This window comes from Myotis nattereri, assembly GCF_964212035.1.
Source record: "Myotis nattereri genome assembly, chromosome: 5".
NCBI lineage: Eukaryota > Metazoa > Chordata > Mammalia > Chiroptera > Vespertilionidae > Myotis > Myotis nattereri.
In genome coordinates this window covers 37,851,873-37,874,782 of record NC_138080.1, presented here as the reverse complement: position 1 = coordinate 37,874,782, position 22,910 = coordinate 37,851,873, and the positions used below count along the sequence as shown (strand labels likewise).

The window sequence follows — 22,910 nt, the reverse complement described above, 5'->3', positions numbered from 1 at the left end:
ACCCCCCCCCCAAAAAAAAAAATTCAAAATAAAGGAACAAGCAGAACAGAAACAAACTCATAGATACAGAAAACATGTTGATGAGTATCAGATGGGAGGAGGGGTGGGGAGTTTGGTAAAAAGGTTGGAGAGATTGAGAAGTACAAATTGGTAGTAACAGATTAGTCATGGAGATGTAAACTATAGTATAGGGAGTACAATCAATAATATTCTAATTATGTATGTATTTTTTTAGATGGGTATAAGATTTATCAGGATAATCACTCAGTAATTTATATAAGGTCTAATCATTGGAGGCAATCTGGAAACTAATATGTAATATTGTATGACAACTCTAATTGAAAAATGAGAAATGATTTTTAAAGATAAGAAAAATTGAAAATAAAAATTATATATTAATATTTATATCAAGTCAATAGATACAAATAGAGACTCCATCTCAAACATGATATATGTTCACCTTTACATTAAGACCCTTTGTTTTATATATTTAATGTGAAAATTTTCACAAATGTGTATGTACTAGTAGTTAAACAATAGTATCACTAATCACTAAGTGTAACAGTATCACTAATCAAAAGGTGTCTGTCTATGACCAATTATCATTTTTTTGTACACACACAATCTTACAATCTGCCTTACAATTTCTTTTTTCTTTGAAAATGTTTTTATTTATTTTAAGAGAGATAGGAAGGAAGAGGGAGAGATAGAAACATCCATGAGAGTGAAACATTGATTGGCTGCCTCTAGCATGCCCTCTACTGGGACCATAACCACAACCTGGGCATATTCCCTGACTGAGAATCAAACCCATGACCTCTTGGTGCATAAGACAACAGTCAACCAACTCAGCCTCATAGGCCATGCTGCCATAACGTTTCTAAAGGGCGAATGGGCCCAGTAGTCTGAGTTATTTCTTGAGCTAAACACTATTCCATTTTAACTATACTCTTTCTCTTACTCCTCCATCTTGGCCTGCTCATAACTGCCAACACAGTCTCTACTCTTCTTTCTTTTTTCTTTTAGTGTGTACTCTGATGGTATGAGCCTGCCAGAGAACAGATTCAAAGTCAATGCTGAATACCCAGCTCAGAGGTAACAGTGATGCTTCCTGCCCATCCTATTTTGCTCTCACCAATGGCTGTGTATGGTGGCTCCATAATGGCTGTGAGTGAGGCCCTGGTGTGTGTGAGGAACACTCTCCTGCCACTCTGGCTGGGAGTGATTCTGTTCCCATATGGATGGTCCCAGGCTGTGCTCTCCCAACGCCATGGTGCCCCAGAAGTGGTGATTCCCTTGAGGATAACAGGCACTCGCTTTGGCACGAAGACTAGAGACTGGCTCTCTTACAGAATGCATTTTGGGTGTCAGAATCAGGTCATACACATGAAGGTCAACAGGCATTTTCTGTCCAGACACTTCCGAGTGTTTACCTACTCAGACCAGGGCGCTCTCCTTGAGGACCAGCCTTTTGTTCAGAATGACTGCTACTATCATGGTTACGTGGAGGGGGACCCAGAATCCCTGGTTGCCCTCAGTACCTGTTTGGGAGGTTTACAGGGCATATTACAGACAAATGACATTGTTTATGAAATAGAGCCCAAGAGACTTTCTACCACATTTGAACATTTTATATATAAAGTGGACAGTGAGGAGACACAATTGCCATCCATGAGATGTGGAGTAACAGATGAAGAAATAGCACGACAACTGAAGTTTAAGGAGAGTGCTAATTTCACTTTGATGCAGAGTGGGTATGAAGGCTGGTGGACACACCACCGGCTTCTTGAACTGGCAGTGGTGGTGGACCACTATCGCTATCTTCATCACCAAAGTAACACCACAGCAGTGCAGTATGAAGTACTACTTGTTGCCAATAAAGTAAATAACTTTTTGACTTCATTGGATGTTGATGTGGTTTTAATGGGAATTGAGGTCTGGACAGAAAAAAATCCAATTAAAATAAATAACATAGTAGATCTCCTGGAAGAATTTTGCATTTGGAAGCAAACTAGCTTTAACAGCCGCCTTCCACATGATGTTGCACATCTTTTTGTAAAACATAGCTATGGTATTACTCTTGGCATAGCCTTTATTGGAACAGTATGTAACTCTACATACAATTGTGGAGTGGAAAGTTTAATGTACAATAATTTGTATACGGTGGCATACACTATGATCCATGAGATTGGTCATAATTTCGGTATGCTACATGACGGACCAACTTGTTCATGTGGACATAAAACCTGCGTAATGTTTCCAGGTATATCAGGTACAACAAGATTCAGCAACTGCAGCTATGCTAGCTTCATCAACACCACAGCAAGTGAAAATTGTATGTACATTTCATCTAATACAGGGAACACCTTCACACTTGCACGGTGTGGGAACAGTGTGGTTGAAGAAGGAGAAGAGTGTGACTGTGGCGATTTACATTTGTGTATAAATGATCCCTGCTGTGAGTCAAATTGCATTCTGAAACCTGGGGCTGCTTGTGCTTCTGGCCTTTGTTGCAAAGACTGTCAGATCCTGCCCACAGGCGAAGTTTGTAGACAACAGAAAAATGACTGTGATCTCCCAGAGTGGTGCAATGGGACATCCTACCATTGTCCAGAGGATGTGTACTTGCAGAATGGGATCCCATGCAAGGGCGGTGGCTACTGCTATGAAAAGAGATGCAATAACCGTGAAGAGCAGTGTAGGAACATATTTGGCAAAGAGGCCAAGAGTGCAAATCAGCGTTGCTACACAGAAATGAACACTCAAGGTGACCGTTTTGGGAACTGTGGTCTAATGAACGCTAAATATATAAAATGTGACATCTCAGATACCTTGTGCGGGAGGATTCAGTGTGAAAACGTGACAGAACTTCCCCTTCTGAGAGATCATTCTACTGTGCATTGGACTCAGTTCAATGGCGCCATCTGCTGGGGTACCGACTACCACTTCGGGATGACAGAACCTGACATTGGTGATGTGAAAGATGGGACAGAGTGTGGGGCAGAACATGTCTGCATCACAAGGAAGTGTGTCCATAGGTCACTTCTGGTAAATGATTGCTCACCTGAGACCTGCAATCTGAAAGGAGTCTGCAACAACAGGCAGCACTGCCATTGCAACTCGCAGTGGGAGCCTCCCTTCTGCCTGGAAAGAGGCCATGGAGGTAGTATAGATAGTGGCCCACCCCCTGGGAGAACAGTGAGACAAAAGACCAATTACCTGGGACCACTTTGGTTGATTCGTTTTATTCTTTTATTATGCTTGTTAATTTTGGGTTTTCTGACATGCAGAAGAACAGATAAGAGTGAAGAGCAGAATGTGGCACCTTCACATGAGTAAGAAGATCAAAATGTCAAGACTTTACCTAAGGAAGTAGAGAAAGATATTGCAATATCATCTAAGGAAGAACAGCAAAATGTTCCACTTCATTTTAGAAAGACAAGAAACAATTTACAATTTTTAAAAAGATGCCCAAATTCCTATGTAGTAAATTTTAGTCTCCTGGCTGTAAAAAATGCTACAGCATGTGTTACAAACCATTGACATAATGTCTGAGAATTTTTATTATTTGTAATCATAAAACATTGGTCATTAAACAATTGGCAAAATATCTTAATTCCTAGAATATTACCACTTTTCCTTATTTTATAATTTTAGTGTTTAATTTTTCATGGAACTAGTCTCTGTGTTTCCTGAGCAAAAGTACAGCTAATGGATACTTTGTCTTTGTGTGTTTTTAATTTGCTGTCTCAGTTCTATCTATCCTTTCCATTTGTACTCTGCTTTGTCACACAGGGAATGCACTCATAGAAATTCTTCTTTGCCAGTTCTCTCATTATTAGTTTCTACAACAGTTGACAACTAGAAGGAGACAGGAAACTTGGGAAATTTTCTGATTACTACTCATGCCAGTCATGCCTCATTAACAGGTCTAGTCTTTAAAAGATAGTAACTTTCAGTCTGCACATTATTACTATATATAGTACACAGTTGGGCAAAAGTAGGTTTACATTGTGAGTTCACAAAACAGAGTTTAATTTTTTTAATAACATTAATGATTTCATTATTTTCTATACCAAGGACTATAAACCTATTTTTGCCCACCACTGACAAGAACTTGCAACTTCCTCTGACTGGCTTATTTCACGTAGCATAATACTCTCCAGGACCCTCCAGGCTGTCTCAGAGGGTAAGAGACCCTTCTTTCTTAAACTGCATAGTGTTCCATTGTGTAAATGTACACAGAATTTTTATCCACTCATCTACTTATGGGCACTTCACTTTGGGTTGTTTCCAAATCCTAGCTGTTGTAAATAGATCTTCTATAAACATAAGGGCACATATATTCATTCTGATTGATGTTTCTGAATTCTTAGGATATATTCCTAGAAGTGAAACGGCAGTGCAATTTTTTAAGCTTTTTGAGGGAATTCCATATTGTTTTCCAAAGGGGCTGTACCAGTCTGCATTTCCACCAGCAGTGTACTATTTTTCCCTTTTTCTTTTTTGTTAACTCTTTCAATTTCCTAATTTGCCTTTCTCTAATAATTAAAATGCTTGCTATTTTATTCCAGCTGTTAGATTTATCTGGCCCTCATACATTCAAAAATATTATTAATCTGAAAGGCACTGCATGCTTTGAATACTCCCTGACAAATTACCTAATGGTTAGTATTTTCTGGATCCCAGGTAAACCCCCTAAAATATCAGAAAATAAAGGGATTAATTCTAAAAGTCAGAGCTCAATTATTTTCTCAGGAAATCATACAAACCATTGCACGATGATATTTTTACTTCTCCAGGTCACCATTTTACTACATATTGGACTTCCTCTGCTGGGTTTCACATGGTTGACATATAGGTTTTAGAAGAAATAAGTAAAAGGAGGTCTTCCTGAAAAAGTGTAAATAGAGAGACAGTTGTGCTTCTCATGAAAGGAAGTGAGAGGAAAATTATTCAAGAGAGAGAGAAAGAGAGAGAGAGAGAGAGAGAGAGAGAGAGAGAGAGAGAGAGAGAGAGAAATGTCCAGGCACACTGAATGAAAGTAGAAGTAAGCAGAAACTGATAAAGCAAACAGGACATGGTAGCTCTACTCTTAAATTTTTGAGGAGCCTCCATACTATTTTCCACAGAGTCTGCGCCAATTTGCATTCTCACCAATAGTGCACGAGAGTTCCCGCTTAATCTCAATATTGCTTAACTAAGCATATTTGGCTATGAAAATCCTTTGATCTATAAACCTTTCTGATGTGCTCATTTTTATACTTTCATAGAAATTTTTAAAAATAACACAATGTACCCAAAATGGACATTGTGGAAAAATAAAAAGTTTTTTTACAACAGAATCTGCTCAAATCTCTTCCCTGTGTGTTTTATGGCCAAGTTTTACTGCTCCAACCTATTGCCTTTATTAAATATGAAAATGAAAGGTATTAAAAAACAGATGGAAGAACTAAGAAAATAGTAAAACAGTCCTAGATGGTTTGACTCAGTAGATAGAGCATCAGTCTGTGGACTGAAGGGTCTCAGGTGTGATTCCAGTCAAGAGCACATACCTGAGTTGCAGACTTGATCCCCAGTAGAGTACGTACAGGAGGCAGTCAATCAATGATTATCTCTCATCATTGATGTTTCTATCTCTCCCCTCTGCCTTCCTTGCTGAAATCAATAAAGATATATTTTTTAAAAAGAAAAAGAAAGTAGTAAAACAATAAGAAAAATTCTTTTAGAGAGTGAAAGTGAATCTAAATTAGATGTGTAATTGGAACTGTGGTAAAGAATGCAGAGGAGAATACTTTTCAATATTAAAAGCAAGTGCCTCTTTCAGTTATCAGAATTTGAACCTAACTAATAGCACTGATATTTTGAAGTAAAATAAAGATTGACTTGAGAAAATGTTCTTTATAAAATGTAATTTTTCTAATGATTTTAAGATTATCCTTGCTTATTTAAATAGAGGAAAGTAACCATTATATAGTACTCCAGCAATCCTATTTGCACTAAATTCAAAAATATTAACAGAAGACATTCTTTGTACCATTAATCAGTATGATTACCACCCAGGTGACTTAATAATGTACTTATGTAATGGGAATTCATCAGGAAAATTAGAAGAAAGTGGAAGGTTTAGTAGTTGAAATAACTATCATCACACATGTGACCACTAAGCAAAATGTGAAATGAAAATTCAATAATTTTCTCACTATTTGACTTATGAATATGCTTACCAGAAATCCCAGCTGCCTAACCAATATATTAATCTAATATATTAATCTAAATATTACTCTACAAATTGTGATTTCTTACTTTTTCTTTTTGGCAGTGTCTGTCAAAGGGGTATATGCATTTCCTTTAATAATGTAATATTGCTCCATGATTTAATAACATCCTATCTAATAAAATAGTAATATGCAAATTAACCATCACTCCATCACAAAGCTGGTGGTGCCTATAGCCACAAGATGGCGGCACCCAGTCCTCTCAGCCCTGCCGGAGTCCCCCAGTTCTGGTTGGCAGGGGGGTGGGTGCTGACAGCGGGCAGCGTGAATAGCCTGGCAGAATGCTTGCTTCATTGCCATGGCAACAAGGCAAGCATTTGGTGCCCGGCCGTGGATAGGCCTCTGGACAGGCTGGGGCACTGAACGCTTACATAAGAAGAGAAAGAACCGGCGAGCTGAGCAGAGTCAAGTGGCACCCAACTCCCGGGAAAGGTCAAGTCCCGACAGCCAGGGGGTGGAGGGGGTGAAGGATAGTGTGACAGGAGGGGCCGGTGGCAGAGGCACAGGGGTGAAAGCCAGCTGAGAAAGAGGAAACCCTTTTTCGGAGTTTCTTAGAACAGGGAGGGAAGTCATTTCCCAGCCGCAGATGGGCCTCTGGCCAGGCTGGGATGCTTGCGTTGTTGCCCTGGTGATGTGGCAAGACATCTGTGCCCACTACTAGTGCACGGATTCATGCGCAGGGCTACTAGTCATTAATAATTCTGTATTTTTTTCATGGCATTAATCTTGTAACTTTCATTATTTCTCTTTAATCCTAGAATTCTATAGGAAATATAATAGCTGTGTTTTCAGAGAAGCATAAATAAAACTATTGTAAAAATATTGTAACCCACTTTAATCATATAAGGAGAGTAAAAAAACTACAAAAAATCATACAAACAGAGTATAACACCCAATATCATTTCTGAACCTATACAATACTAAGTGGTAACTAAACTTGTCATGAAAACAAATAGTATAAATGAAAATTGTGGTCTGATTCCCTACTTCTATGCTAGAGCAATCAAGTAGTTATTTTTTATTTATGTGTTTGTTTATTGAAATAAACTTTATTTTAAAATAAATTTAAAGAAATATTACACCCTGGCTGATGTGGCTCAGTTGGTTGGAGCTTCCTCCCATACACCAAAAGGTAGAAGGTTCATGCCAAAACCGGTTTGGCTCAGTGGATAGAGCGTCGGCCTGCGGACTCAAGGGTCCCAGGTTCGATTCCAGTCAAGGGCATGTACCTGGGTTGAGGGTACATCCCCAGTGGGAGATGTGCAGGAGGCAGCTGATCGATGTTTCTCTCTCATCGATGTTTCTAACTATCTCTCTCCCTTCCTCTCTGTAAAAAATCAATAAAATATATTTTAAAAAAGGTAGAAGGTTCAATCCCAGGTGGAGCACATGTAAGAGGCAACACATTGACATTACTCTATTATATCAGCATTTCCCTTTCTCTATCTCCCTCTCTCCATTCCTCTCTCTACAATCAATAAATATAAAGCAGGGTGCCCCCAAAGGTATACACACTTTGAATGCTTATAAAGTCAGTGTTTATTAACATGCAGTTAATTTCCAAAATGTAAAAAAATCTACAAAAATGAATGACTTATTAGCAAAACCTGTTTTTAAATTGATGCCCTTTCTAGTCCAGGCCCTGCTGATGCGGTGAAGCATTGGAATCACAAACATAAAGAATCATTTCATTTGGTATTTGTGGATCCTCAATTCATTGACTATTGCTGGTTTATTACCAAAACCTTTATCTTTTATGTATTCACATAAAAAAGTTTACTGGATACATTTTCTTGGTTCAAAGCTTAGTCTGGCTTCACCCACTATTTCAAATCCATTAAACCTGAAAAGCAGGTGGAGAAACCAAGATGGTGGCATAAGTAAACACTGGAAATTGCTGCCTCACACAACAACTTCAAAAATACAATGAAAAGACAAAACAAACATCATCCAGAACCACGGGAAGGCTGGCTGAGTGGAAATTCTACAAATAGAAGGAAAGAGAAAAGCACATTGAGACTCAGAGGAGGTGAGGAAGTAAAGTGCAGAGGTACGGAGGTGCATGCGGCAAGGGCTGGCAACTGAGGATGCAGCTGTCTTTTTGAATCAGGAGGGAGTCACAAGCCCCTGACTGCTCTGAACTCCAGTTCCAGCAAGTCTCTGGGGACCCAGGACTCATATGGGAGAAACTGGACAGTCTGGCAGCAGGCAGAACTCGGAACTCGAGGGCGGCTTTCCCTCAGAGGTGCTTGAAGTGATTACCAGGACACTGAGACACGGGGCCTCTTAGGGCAAGGCTGAGGATCAGCCATAGCTGTTTGCTCTGCCCTGCTGATTCCCTGAGACCCCGCCACACCCAGGCTGCAGCAGAGGCTTTTGCATATGAATGTCCTGGCCCTTTGCAATCTGAAAATTACTTAACAAACTGAAACTGGGCCAGACAGACCCAGAACTTCCAAGAGAAGGCCCAATGCCCCACAGCAGCTTGCATTGCTCCACAGCTGGGCCTCATCTGGGCACCTCCAAACCCCAAACAAGGAAGGGGAATCTGCAGATCTCTTCGTAGCTCCTGCTGGGTAGCATCAGGCAGAAGCTAATTTAGCACCTCCTTAGACATCCAAGAGCCAGTGTACCCAATGGTTAGAGTGGGACCATCCAGATTACAACTCCTCAGATCCATAAGGGACACACTCGGGGGGAAGACTCAGTGAGCACCAAAGCCCCACTGAAGCAAGTCTTGTCCCAGAAGGGTGTCTTCAGCACAGAAGTTGTCCCACTGCAGACACAGCTGATTCTCACAGCCAATTGACCTGGAGGTCAATTCCTCCCAGTGATACCTACCACAATCAAGGCTTAACTACAGCAAGACTGTGCACATAGCCCACAAAGAGGTACCCCAAGAGTGTCCACCTCAGGTAATTGGGGAAGCTGAGGCACTGGGCCCTATACAGGGAAGCATATAAAATGCAGAGACAAAGAAACAGGTCACAAATGACAGAAATGGAGGAAAGCAAACTACTGGATATAGAGGTCAAAACCACACTTTTAAGGTTTTTCAAGAATTTTCTAGAAACCGCTGATAAATTTAGTGAGACCCTTGAGGATATGAAAAAAGACCAACTAGAAATTAAGCATACACTGACTGAAATAAAGAATAATATACAGAGATCCAACAGCAGACAAGAGGATCCCAAGAATCAACTCAAAGATTTGAAATACTAAGAAACAAAAAATACCCAACTGGAAAAGCAAAAAGAGAAAAGAATCCAAAAATATGAAGATAGTGTAAGGAGCCTCTGGGACAACTTCAAGCTTACCAACATCCGAATTATGAGGGTGCCAGAAGAAGAGAGAGAGCAAGATATTGAAAACCTATTTCAAGAAATAATGACAGAAAACTTCCCCTACCTGGTGAAAGAAATAGACTTACAAGTCCAGGATGCACAGAGAACCCCAAACAAAAGGAATCCAAAGAGGACCACACCAAGACACATCATAATTAAAATGCCAAGAGTAAAAGACAAACAGAGAATCTTAAAAGCAGCAAGAGAAAAAAAGTCAGTTACCTAAAAGGGAGTACCCATACGACTGTCAGCTGATTTCTCAACAGAAACCATGCAGGCCAGAAGAAAGTGGCAAGAAATATTCAAAAGTGATGAATGCCAAGAACCTACAACCAAGATTACTTTACCCAGCAAAGCTATCATTCAGAATTGAAGGTCAGATAAAGAGCTTCACAGATAAGAAAAAGCTAAAGGAGTTCATCACCACCAAACCAGCATTATATGAAATGCTGAAAGGTATTCTTTAAGAAGAGGAAGAAGAAAAAGGTAAAGATAAGAATTATGAACAGCAAATACACATCTATCAACAAGTGAATCTAAAAATCAAATGAATAAAAAGTCTGATGAACAGAGTAAACTGGTGAATATAATAGAACCAGGGGCATGGAAAGGGAGTTGACTGACAATTCTTGGGGGGAAAGGGGTGTGGGGGTGTAGAAAGAGACTGGGCAAAAATCGTACACCTATGGATGAGGACAGTGGGAGGGGTAAGGGCAGAGGGTGGGGTGGGAACTGGGTGGAGGAGAGCTATGGGGGGAAAAAGAGGAACAACTGTAATAATTTGAACAATAAAGATTTAATTTTAAAAAAAAACCTGAAAAGCAGTGAAAATTAAGTGATTTATCAGTTGTTAAAGTGTGTATACATGTTTTGGGGACACCTTGTATATACAATCTAAATATTAAAAAGATAACAGAGTTTCTAGAAACAAAATCTCAGCTCACATTATTATGGTACATTTGTTAAAACTAATAAAACTATACTCATATAGTATTATTAACTAAAGTCTTTTTTTACCTAGAATGATATTTTATTTAGACATTTTTGTTTGCAACTGAAAATCTGTAAGTTTTAAATTAACATCCTTGCCCCTGAGCTTCTCATAGACACCAGGAAAAGTTTCAGCCCTGTGTTCCAGATTGTTCCTCTGGGCTTTAGCCCAGTGAACCTTTATGAGCTGGCCGCCATCCAGTTTCACACAGATTCTCTTGCCCACAATTTCACTTGGTAAAACGAATTTCTCCAGCATGACATCATGCATGGCTATCAGAGTGTGGTTCCTAGGACGGCGTGCTTTTGCTTACTTTTTGTATGACTTTTTGAGTGGGCTTAGGTAGAATTCTCCTCTGAGCAGTAAAGACAGCATGCTTCCCACTGGACATTTTCTCCATCTCTTGTACCAGCCAGACTAGGATTTTCTAGAAAGACTACAATAAGGGAATAAGAGCAGGTTATAATAGCTTTGCAACTGCCACCAATTTCAATATCCTTGGCTGCTGTGATATTCAGCTCACTTTGCAGGGCCTTAAGGTCTGAGTTCATCTCCAGCAGAGCCTGGGAGATGCAGGACTGGAACTCATCCAAGTTCTTTTATTATTATTATTTCTTTATAAGGTATTACAAATGTGTCCTTATCCCCAATTGCCCCCCAACCCCACCCCATCTCATGACCTCACCCCTCTGGTGACTGTATCGATTGGTTAGGCTTATATGCATGCATACAAGTACTTTGGTTGATCTCTCCCCCTTATACCTCCTCACCTACCTTCCCTCTGAGGTTCCATGGTCTCATCAATGCTTCTTTTTCTCTGGATTTGTTTTTGTTCATTAGTTTATGTTGTTCATTATATGCCATAAATTAGTGAGATCATATGATATTTATCCTTCTATGACTGGCTTATTTCACTTACAATAATGTTCTCCAATTCCATCCATGCTGTTGCAAATGGCAAGAATTCCTTCTTTTTTACAGCAGCATAGTATTCCATTTTGTAGATGTGCCACAGATTTTTAATCCACTCATCTTCTGATGGGCACTAAGGCTGTTTCCAAGTCTTAGCTATAGTGAATTGTGCTGCTATGAACATAGGAGTGCATATATCCTTTCTGATTGGTATTTCTAGTTTCTTGGGATATATTCCTAGAAGTGGGATCACTGGGTCAAATGGGAGTTCCATTTTTAGTTTGTTGAGGAAACTCCATACTGTTCTCCACAGTGGCTGCACCAGTCTGCATTCCCACCAGCAGTGCACGAGAGTTCCTTTTTCCCCACATCCTCCCCAACACTTGTCGTTTGTTGATTTGTTGATGATAGCTTTTCTGACAGGTGTAAGATGATACTGCATTGTCGTTTTGACATGCATCTCTCTGATAATTAGTGATTTTCACCATGATTTCATGTCTCTTGGCCTTTCTTGTATCTACTTTTGAAAAGTATCTATTTAGGTCCGTTGCCCATTTTTGATTGGGTTGTTTAGCTTCCTTTGGTTAAGTTATATGAGTTCCCTGTAAATGTTGGAGATTAAACCCTTACCAGTGATAACATTGGCGAATATGTTCTCCATGCAGTTGGCTTTCTTGTGTCCTGTAGTTTTCAGCATGTAGGTCTTTTACCTCCTTCGGTAAGTTTATTCCTAGGCATCTTAATTTTTTTGGTGCGACAGTAAATGGGATTGCTTTTTTAGTCTCTCTTTCTGTAAGTTCACTATTGGTGTATAGAAATGCCATAGATTTCTTGGCATTAATTTTGCATCCTACTACATTGCCTAATTCATTTATTAAGTATAATAATTTTTTGATGGAGTCTTTAGGGTTTTCTATGTACATTATCATGTCATCTGCAAATAAGGACAGTTTTACTTCTTTTCCAATTTGGATGCCTTTTATTTCTTCTTCTTGTCTAATCGAAATGGCTATTACTTCTAGTACTATGTAGAACAGGTGTGGTGTGTGTGGGCATCCCAGTCTTATTCCTGTTCTTAGGAGAAATGGTTTTAGTTTTTGCCCATTGAGTATGATGTTGGCTTGTCATATATGGCTTTTATTATGTTGAGGTATGATCTTTCTATTCCCACCTTTCTGAGAGTTTTTATCAAGAAGGGTGTTCAATTTTGTCAAATGCTTTTTCTGTGTCAATTGATATAACTATGTGATTTTTATCTCTCAGTTTGTTTATGTGATGTATCACATTTATTGATTTGTGAATATTGTACCATCCTTGAATCCCCAGGATCATTCCCACTTGATCATGTTGTATGATCTTTCTGATGTACTGTTAAATCTGATTTGCTAGAATTTTGTAGAAGATGTTGGCATCTATGTTAATGAGGGATATCAGCCTGTAATTCTCTTTCATTGTGTTGTCTTCCTCTGGTTTTAGTGTTAGGATGATGCTGGCTTCATAGAATGAGCTTGGAGGTGTTCCTCTTGAATTTTTTGGAATAGTCTGAGGAGGATAGGTTTTAATTCTTCCTTGAATGTTTGGTAAAACTCCCCTGTGAAGCCATCTTGTCACGGGTTTTTGTTTGCTGGAAGCTTTTTGATGGCTGCTTCAATTTCTTCCATAGTTATTCGCCTATTGAGATTTTTAGATTCTTCCTGATTGAGTTTTGGAAGGTTGTATTTTTCTAGGAATATGTCCATTTCCTCCAGGTTGTCTAGTTTGTTGGAATAGAGTTGTTCATAGTATTTGTTAATGATCCTTGTATTTCTGTGGGGTCTGTTGTTATTTTGCCTCTTTCTTTTCTGATTTTGTTTATTTGGGTCCTCTCTCTTTGCTTCTTAGTGAGCCTGGCTAGAGGTTCATCAATCTTGTTTATCCTTTCAAAGAACCAGCCCTTGGTTTCATTAATCTTTTGTATTGTTTTGGTTTTTTTGTGAGTTTGTTTGTTTGTTTTGGTCTTTATGTCTTTTATTTCTTCTCTGATCTTTATTATCTCCTTCCTTCGGCTCACTTTGGGATTTTCTTGTTGCTCTCTTTTTAATTCTTTAAGTTGTAGAGTTACATGATTTACTACTATTTTTTTCTTGTTTTTAGAGGTAGGCCTGTAGAGCTATAAACTTCCCTCTCAAGACTGCTTTCATTATGTCCCATAGGTTTTGGATTGCTGTGTTTTTATTGTCATTAGTTTTCAGGATGTTTTTAATTTCTCTTTTGATCTCTTTGATAACCCAATCATTGTATAATAGCATGCTATTCAGCTTCAAAGTGTTTTAATTTTTTGGATTGTGTTTATTGTAGTTTATGTCTAATATTATGCCATTGTGGTCTGAGAAGATGCTTGATATGATTTCAATCTTTTTGAATTTGGGAAGACTTTTCTTGTGGCCCAATATGTGGTCTATTTTTGAAAATGTCCCATGTGCACTGGAGAAGAATGTATATTCTTTGACTTTGAGGAAAAATGTCCTGAAGATGTCAATTAAGTCCATCTGATCTAGTGAGTCATTTAAGCTTTCTTTTTCTTTGCTGATTTTTTGTCTAGAGAATTTATCCAGTGATATTAAAGTCCCCTACTATGATTGTATTGTTGTCAATCTCTCCCTTGATATCTTCCAGGAGTTGGTTGTTTTGGGTTTTTTTTTTATGTATTTGGGTACTCCTGTATTGGGTGCATATATGTTTGTCAGGGTTATATCCTCTTGTTGTATTGATCCCTTTAGTATTATGAAATGGCTATCCTTATCTCTTGTTATGGCCATCACTTTGAGGTCTATTTTATCAGATATAAGTATTGCTAACCCAGCTTTTATTTTCATTTCCATTTTCCTAAAAGATATTTTTCCATCCCTTCACTTTCATTCTCTGTGAGTGGGTCTCTTGTAGACAGCATATATATGGGTCATGTTTCTTTATCCATCAGCCATTCAATGTCTTTTGATTGGAGCATTTAATCCATTTATGTTTAAAGTTACTATTGATTGGTACTTGTTTGTAGCCATTTTTATTTTTTGTGCCTGTGTTCCTTCTTAGCTTTTTATTTCTTCTTTTTAAACCAGTCCCTTTAGCTTTTCTTGCATTGCTGGCTTGGTAATGATAAACTCCCCTAGCCTTTTTTTGTCTGTGAAGCTCCTTATTTCTCCTTCAATTTTGAATGAGAGCCTTGCTGGATAGAATATTCTTGGAATCAGTCCCTTGCTTTGCATCACTTTGTAAATTTCCTTCCATTCTTTTCTGGTCTGGTGTATTTCTGTTGAGAAATCATTTGATAATCTAATGGGAGATCCCTTTTAGGTAACTCTCTGTCTCTCTCTTGAAGCCTTTAATATTCTCTCTTTGTCCTGAACGTTTGCCATCATAATTATGATGTGTCTTGGTGTGGGTCTTTTAGGGTTCATCTTGTTTGGGACTCTCTGTGCTTGTGTGACTTTTTTCTTCCCCACATCAGGGAAGTTTTCTGATATTATTTCTTCAAATAGGTTTTTTCTAACCCTAGTTCCTCTTCCTGTTGTTATGGCACCCCTATTACTCATATGTCGCTTCGTTTCATATTGTTCCATAGCTTCCTTAGGCTCTCCTCCTGTCTTTTAATTGTTTTCTCCAATTGCAATTTAATTCAGGTGTGTTCTGCTTCCCTGTCTTCTAATTCACTAATTTGGTCCTCCGCTTCTCCTAGTCTACTGTTGAAACTTTACCTGGTGTTTTTAATTGCAGCTATATCACTCTTCATTTCTTCTTGATTCTTAAATAAGTTGCTGATTTTTTTCTTCCATCCAGTTTATGAACTGTATGACCCTTACTCTGAATTCTTTTTCTGACATATTGCATGCATCTGTTTCACTTAGCTGCTTTTCTGGTGATTCCTCTCTCCTTTTCTTTCCTTTTGGGGTTTCTTTGTCCACCTGTTTTTGGTCTCACTGACTGATCTAGATGTTGAATCAGTCAGGGGCTGCTCCTTGGGTGGCAGAGACTCCTCAGGCTGTGGTTGCTTCTTGGGCAGTTGTAGCAGTAACTGCTCCTCAGTTGGCAGCGTCTCCTCTGGTGGGTGCTTTCACAGCAGCGGTGGCTCCTCTGGCTGGTGAGAGGAGGCTTCTCACACAGCTGCTGCTCTTCAGATGGGGGTGGGATGCTAGTGAGGCTGCTGCTCCTTGCATAGGGGCAGGTTGCTTTCAGGGGTGCTGTTCCTTGTATGGGTGTGGGCTGCTCACACAGCTGCTGCTCCTCGGACAGGTGACGGGCTGCTTGTGTGGCTGCTGCTCCTCAGATGGGAGTGAGCTGCATGTGTGGCTGCTGCTCCTCAGACGGGGGCAGGATGCTCACCCGGCTGCTGATTGTCAGATAGGTGCAGACTGTGTGGCTGCTGTTCCTTGGACTGGTGCCAACTGTGCAGTGCTGCCACTCCTTGGACGTGAGCAGTCAGCTTGTGGCTGCTGCTCCTGGGACCTAGGTGGGCTGCTCATGCGTCTGCTGCTCCTCAAATGGGGGGCAGGCTGCTTGTGGAGCTGCTGCTACTTGGACAGGTGCAGGGTGTGGGCTGCATGCAACTGTTGCTTCTCAGACAGGGGCAGGCTGCACAGTACTTCCGCTCCTCGGTCATGTGCAGGCTGCTCATGTGGCTGTTGCTCCTCTGACAAGTGTGTCCTGCTCGCGTGGTTGCTGCTCCTTGGATGGGGAGTGGGCTGCTCACATGTCTGCTGCTCACGTGGCCACAGTGCCCTAGGCTAAAGTGTTGGGCTGGTGAGAGGAGAGCATAGTCCAGAACTCTCAGGAGCCTGTACCCTGGGTGGCTGGAGACTTGGTTACCATAGGACCACAGCCGAGGTAATAAATCCCTGGCAGGGGATGGCTGTAGAGTCCCAGGTGTTATCTAAGGGCACCCTGGATGGAGGTGAGGCTGGGCTCCCAGTTACAGCAGCACTCCCCTTTAAAAAGGTGAGGCCTCTGAGGAAGAGCCAGCCTCCCAGCACTGTTTGCAATGGCAGCAGAGGATGCCTGGTTAGACAAGCCCAGTTAGCCTGCCCCTGGACATCCTGCAGGATCTAACTGTCACACACACACACACACACACACACACACACACACACACACCACATGACCACACACTCCTCTTTTACTCCCTCACTTACTCACACTTTCTCCCTCACTGCTGCCTTCTGCTTGCCTCAGTAGTTGGGTCTGGGGTGTTATTGACCCATTCATGCATGGAGTTTCTGATCCAGGTGTCTGATTATGTGGCTCGCTTTCTAGCACATTGGCCGGACAAAATAAAATTCACCTTGACAAGACACAACACATAGGGAACAAAACACGAATGTATTCACAACACGGATAACCCCAATACAAGTGACTACATGAGAAAAGAGAATTAGGAGAGAGAAAAGAGAGCACAAATGATACCTAAGAGAGAAAAGAAAAAGGAAGAAAAAGGAGAATATATATACATGCAGAAAAAACATCACAGAACAAACAGGAAACCAAAAAAATTCAAACACCAAACACCCAGCAAAGAATGTGGGGGAAGAATCTGTAGAGGCTGAGAAAGCAAGGTTAAGAATTGGATCATGCCGAAGCCGGTTTGGCTCAGTGGATAGAGCGTCGGCCTGCGGACTGAGGGGTCCCAGGTTCGATTCTGGTCAAGGGCATGTACCTGGGTTGCGGGCACATCCCCAGTGGGAGATGTGCAGGAGGTGGCTGATCGATGTTTCTCTCCCATCGATGTTTCTAACTCTCTATCTCTCTCCCTTCCTCTCTGTAAAAAATCAATAAAATATATTAAAAAAAAAGAATTGGATCAATATGGGGAGATCCTCAGTTCATTATAGAGGAAGTTGAAAGGGGATGAGTGGATAAGAAGAAAATAATAATAAAAAAAAATTACAAAAAATTGATTTAAAAATGGTATAAAAAATAAAAATAGCAAATAAAATAAAATAGAATGATAGGAAAAATAATGTGGAAAAAAATAGAAAATAAAGCAACAAACAACAAAAAAAGAAAAATTTAAAAAGAAGGAAAAAAGATAATAAAATAAAATAAAAAGGAAAAAGTGAAGTGTCATTCCTTTGGCTGGCTTAAGATCCCAGTCTTCTGTACTGTCTGTGGTTTCTCAGTTTCCTGTTGCTGGGACTGAAGGATTTTCTTTAGGCCAGTCCCTGTGGACTCTCAGGGACTATTTAAAATTTTTTTTTTAATTCTTTGTATCATTCAGAGTGTATTCTGGGTGTGGCTACATTGGTTGCCTGGAGCCTTGAGGGAGGGGCTATCTCTTCAGGAGAAAATGGCTGCCCAGGTCCCGGGCTCATGTATGAGTCAGTGTCAGACTTGTTGCCACTTCTCCTGGACCCTCTCCTCTCCCCAGACTCCAGAAGTCTGCGCTTTCTCCTGTACCTAAGCCACAGGTGAGTGTCTGTATCTCAAAGGTCCTATGAACTAGGATCAATGAAGAAAAGCACAAGCCACAGAGAGGGGAAAAACTGCACCTCTGCGAGCTCCTCTCCTCCTGGCACTGGACAGTCTGGTCAGCCCTTCAGGATGCCCCCTCTGGGCTCAGTCTTTTGTGACTGTGGACCCATATCTAGACTCCCCTGCCACCAGCAGTCCTGTGGACCTCCTTTCCACAATCAAACGCTGTGCCTGTCCCAAGGGATGTGGCTGGGTGCCGTTCATTTCCCTCTGACTCTCTGGGCTCAGAGGTCTAACAGATCTCTCCTGCCCAGATCCTTGATTTTATCTTTCTCCAGGGGTCTTCTGCCTTCCCAACTGCAAATTGTCTCACAAGCTGAGTCTCCTTCGGGGTGGATGTTATTTCTTTCAGCTGCTTATTCTATCTTCTCTGGGACAAGACTCAGGACACATCTGTCTATTCCACTACCATTTTGTCCTCCCCTTTGTCCAAGTTCTTGACATCAGGCTTCAAGACCATGGCACTCAAACTGAGCATGGCCTTCTCCTTAATGAGCACAGGCCTGGGGAGAGCAAATTCATGTATATTTACTTTAATTTTATCTGTTTTATTTTCTTATTGCAGCTTTCTATATGGCATACCACATTACAGTTCACTGTCATATCTTCTTAGACTCCTCTTGGCTGTTATTCTTTCTCAAACTTCCCTTATTCTAGATGACCTTGACATTTTGAGGTATACTCATCTGGTATTTCATAGAAAGTCCCTCAATTTTGGTTTTTCTGATTTTTTTTTCATGATTTAAAAAGAGTTAATGGGCTCTAGGGAAGAGGATCACAGATGTAAATTGTCATATTTGTTTATTTGTTTATATTTGTGTTTTGCAAGATTTTTTTAAATTAACAAAACAGATGGAAAACATTGATCTATGGGGCAATTAACTATGGGACTAAAAACATTCTAGTTTCTAAGTTGCAAAATAAATACATATGGAAAACTTTGGCAACAAAATGTAAGATTAATTCTTTTCAATGAGTTCAGATTTCTGGCTTCCAGAACTTTGAGAGAATAAGCTTCTGCTGTTTTAAGCTTGTGCTAATATTTTTGTGGCAGTTGTAGTAAGCCAGAGCTACTCCTCACTCACTTTCCTCTATGTTTGCATCTTACAACATGATATATTTGTCAAAACTAAGGTACCCTCACTGGTACACTACTATTAAGTAAACTCTACTCTTTTCTTGGATTTCCCTACTTTTTATACAAACATCCTTTTTCTAATATAGACCCATTTACCTTGCTAAATCCTGAGGATGTAAAGTTATTTTAGAAACACCCAGAAGATTACTACTAGATGACTTCTCCTTCTCCTCCTTCTCTCTCTTCTCCTCCACCACCTCCTCCTCCTCTTTCTCATTTTCCTCCTTCTTATTTACTCTCTGATACACACATTATTATTTAGCAGTATGTAGTAGGTCTCTTTTTCATTTAATTAGATTCATATTTGTGTCTATTGTGAATGATCATCATCACAATAAGTCTAGTTAACATCTGTTACCATATATAGCTACAAACTTTCCCTGGTAATGATAACTTTTAAGATTTTCTCTCTTAGCAACTTTCAAGAACTCAATACAGTATTACAAACTAGTCACAATGCTATACTTTACAACCCACTAATTTAGTTCCTTAGTAAAAACTGGATATTTTTACTTTTGACCTTCTTCACCCACTTCTCCCAAACATCACTCTAGCAACCACCAATCTGTTCCCTTTATAAATAAGCTATTCTTTTTTTAGATATTGTCTTTAAGGAAGATCATATGAATGACAAACAGCATATGTCTTATTGTTTCACATAGCATAATATCCTCAAGGTCCAGCTATGTTATATTGAATAGCAAGATTTAGTTTTTTTTTTAAAAAAAATGTGGTACATAATAGAATGTTATATAATAGAATGTTATCCAGCCATTATAAAAAATAAAATCATCATTTTAACATGCATTTGTTAGTAACACATGATACGTGCATTTTTTTCACATGATTATTTGCAATCTGTGTATCTTCTATGGAAAGTTGTCTGGTCACACCTTTGTTTCTTTTTTAATTGAGTAGGTTTTATTATTGTTGAGTTTTAAGAATCCTTCTATATGCTTGATATGACTTTGAACAAATAGAAGATGTATGTGTTTTCTCAAGTGTGAAATTCGTGTTTTCATTTTTAATGTATTTCTTATAATAATGCTTCAATTAAAACAAAGTTCAATTATTAATGTTTCATTTACAGATGGTAATTTTGGTGGTGTAGCTAATCATCCCTAAATCCATGCCCACAGATTTTTTCCTGTTTCACTTGGAAGTGTTATAGATAATTATTCATATTATTTCAGATTTATACCCCAGGTGGAGATAACATTTGCATAATACAAGGTCTTTGTCTACATCTACATCTGCATATATATATATATATATATATATATATATATATATATATTTATATATATATATATATATATATATATATATGTATATATATATGTATATATATGTATCCAGATAGGAAGATGGATAGTATATAAGATATCTAAATGTTCCAAATGTTCTAGTACTATTTTTGATCATTTTCTTCATTTTTTTTGTCATCAAATGCTAGAAGAAAGGAAAAGTTTTCTTCAAATTTCTTAGGGAACCTGCCTCAGTCTGAAAATTAAACTGACAAAAACAGATTAACAGGATAAAAGCATGCAAATTTATTAAATTTTTGCATGTATATAGAAACTTTCACAAAGGAATGAAAACAAAGTGATCAGAGTCAATCTTTAGACAACAAATTTGTAAGAAATTGACAAGACAAAGGGATTTACACTAGTAATAGTAAGTGGTGAATAAGTAACTAGAAAGATAAAGTTTAGTTTAACAGGCCACCCCCCCATAAGGAGTCACCCCCAAATTCTCTTTTTCAGTGACAATAATGTTTTCCCTTGGGACCAGGAGGGTACTTTTTATGTGAGAAGTTTATCTCCTTTCAGGGAGACAAAGGAGGGTCAGAGTGTCCTGTACCACCTGTCTCTTAGGTTCATAGCAGCACAACTTACAATAGTTAATATTTCAAAACAGCCCATCAGCAGATGAGTGGATAAAAAAATTGGGGTACATACACAATGGAATATTATGCAGTGGTAAAAAAGAGAAAACTTTTACCATTTACAACAGCAGGGATGGACCTGGAGTGTAATTTGCTAAGCAAGCCAGTCAGGGAAAGATTAGTATCACATGATCTCACTCATATGTAGAATCTAATGAACAAAATAAACTGAAAAACAAAAGAGATAGAGACTTAGAAGCATAGACTAGACTGATGAATTTCAGAGGGAAGGCAAGGGAGCAGGGTGGGGGAGGGAGATGAACTGGGAAACTTACATGCATAAATGCATAGCCCATGGAGAGACAATAATGTGGAGAAGGCTTAGGAGGGATGTTATGGGGTGAGGGAGTCAATGGGGAATAAAAGGGAAGACATTTAAAATCTCTTCAACAATAAATTTAAACTAAAAAAAGTGAAATAGAGTAAAATAAAAAATGGCAATAAATACATACCTATCAACAATTGAATAAAAACAAAATAGTGGAACAAGCAAAACAGAAATGAACTTGTGGATATAGAGAACATTTTGATGTTTGCCACATGGGGGGAAGGTTGTGGGTTTGGTAAAAAATAAAAAAAAAGTGAAGGGATTAAAAAGTAAAAATTGGTAGTACCATAATAGTCATTGGAATATGAAGTAGAGCATAACAATTATAATTTAAAATCTATATATATATAAAAGTCTAACTGTCCGACCGACTGACCAGTGGTACATATGACATGCATGGCAATTTAAAAATGAACATTGACTCGCATGCACAATACATATAAAGCTCTTGCTGGTGCCAGTTGTACATGTGTGTTTTGATCAATTATTGTCGGTAGTGAATTTGGTTGTTTTTGTTAACATTCTGAAGCTGAAAGAAAGCAGAAGCATCAACAGAATATGGATGAAGACACACTATTGGCACAACTGTCCCTGTCTGACACTGGCCTCCACTTAAATTAATTTGAAGACAGTTTCCCATGGTGCCAGCATTTGCGATGACTATTAATAAATCACAAGGACAAACTCTAGACAGAGTAGGGATATTCCTACCTGAACCCGTTTTTGCACATGGTCAGTTATATGTTGCTTTCTCTCAAGTTCAAAGAGCATGTGATGTTAAAGTTAAAGTTGTAAATACTTCATCACAAGGGAAATTAGTCAAGCACTCTGTTTTCACTATTAATGTGGTATACAGGGAGATATTAGAATAAGTTTAATCAATTTATCAGTCATTGGTTTTATCAATGTTTTTATATCATGTTTTTGTTGTTTCTACATCATATTTTTATATCATGTCTTTGTTGTTGTTATACAATGCTGTTATTGTTTGTTTATTAATCAGTTTATATATTATTTTTACATACATTTTACTAATTTTATTTCATTTTCCACACTTCTATTATACAGAAAGGTCAAATAGCGATATTGAAATATTTCTTCTAATTGATTTCCTTTCATTGTGCACGAATCTGTGCATTGGGTCACTAGTATATAATAACTATGTACAGTGGTAAATGGGGATGACATTTATCAGGATAATCACTAAGTAAGTTATATAAAGTTTAATCACTGGGGTGTACTCCTGAAACTAATCCTATATAATAAATAGGTAATATGCAAATTGACCATCATGCCCTCACACAAGATAGCCACCCCCATGTGGTCACAAGATGGCTGCCCCCATGTGGTCAAAAGATGGCCACACCCATGTCAATACAAGATGGCCACCACAAGATGGCCAGCAGAGGAGCAGTTAGGCATCGATCAGGCTGGCAGGAGAGTGGTTAGGGGGTGATCAGTCTGGCAGGCAGA

The 22,910-nt window shown here is 39.0% G+C and overlaps 1 protein-coding gene and 1 pseudogene across 2 annotated transcripts; one reads left to right on the top strand and one right to left on the bottom strand.

Annotated features, from left to right (window-relative positions):
- Window positions 1-1,104: 1,104 nt before the first annotated feature.
- Window positions 1,105-3,339, top strand: LOC308518905 (disintegrin and metalloproteinase domain-containing protein 20-like; the record flags this gene model as incomplete). The annotated part of the gene is made up of 1 exon (XM_081090699.1): window positions 1,105-3,339. One exon carries the CDS (start codon window positions 1,105-1,107, stop codon window positions 3,337-3,339), a length of 2,235 nt encoding a protein of 744 aa, XP_080946825.1.
- Window positions 3,340-10,652: 7,313 nt separating this feature from the next.
- LOC308520223 (small ribosomal subunit protein eS7-like) lies at window positions 10,653-18,483 on the bottom strand (annotated as a pseudogene). The gene is made up of 2 exons: window positions 18,433-18,483; window positions 10,653-11,209 (listed from the first exon to the last, which is right to left on the bottom strand). The product of its transcript is annotated as a small ribosomal subunit protein eS7-like (transcript).
- Window positions 18,484-22,910: the final 4,427 nt, after the last annotated feature.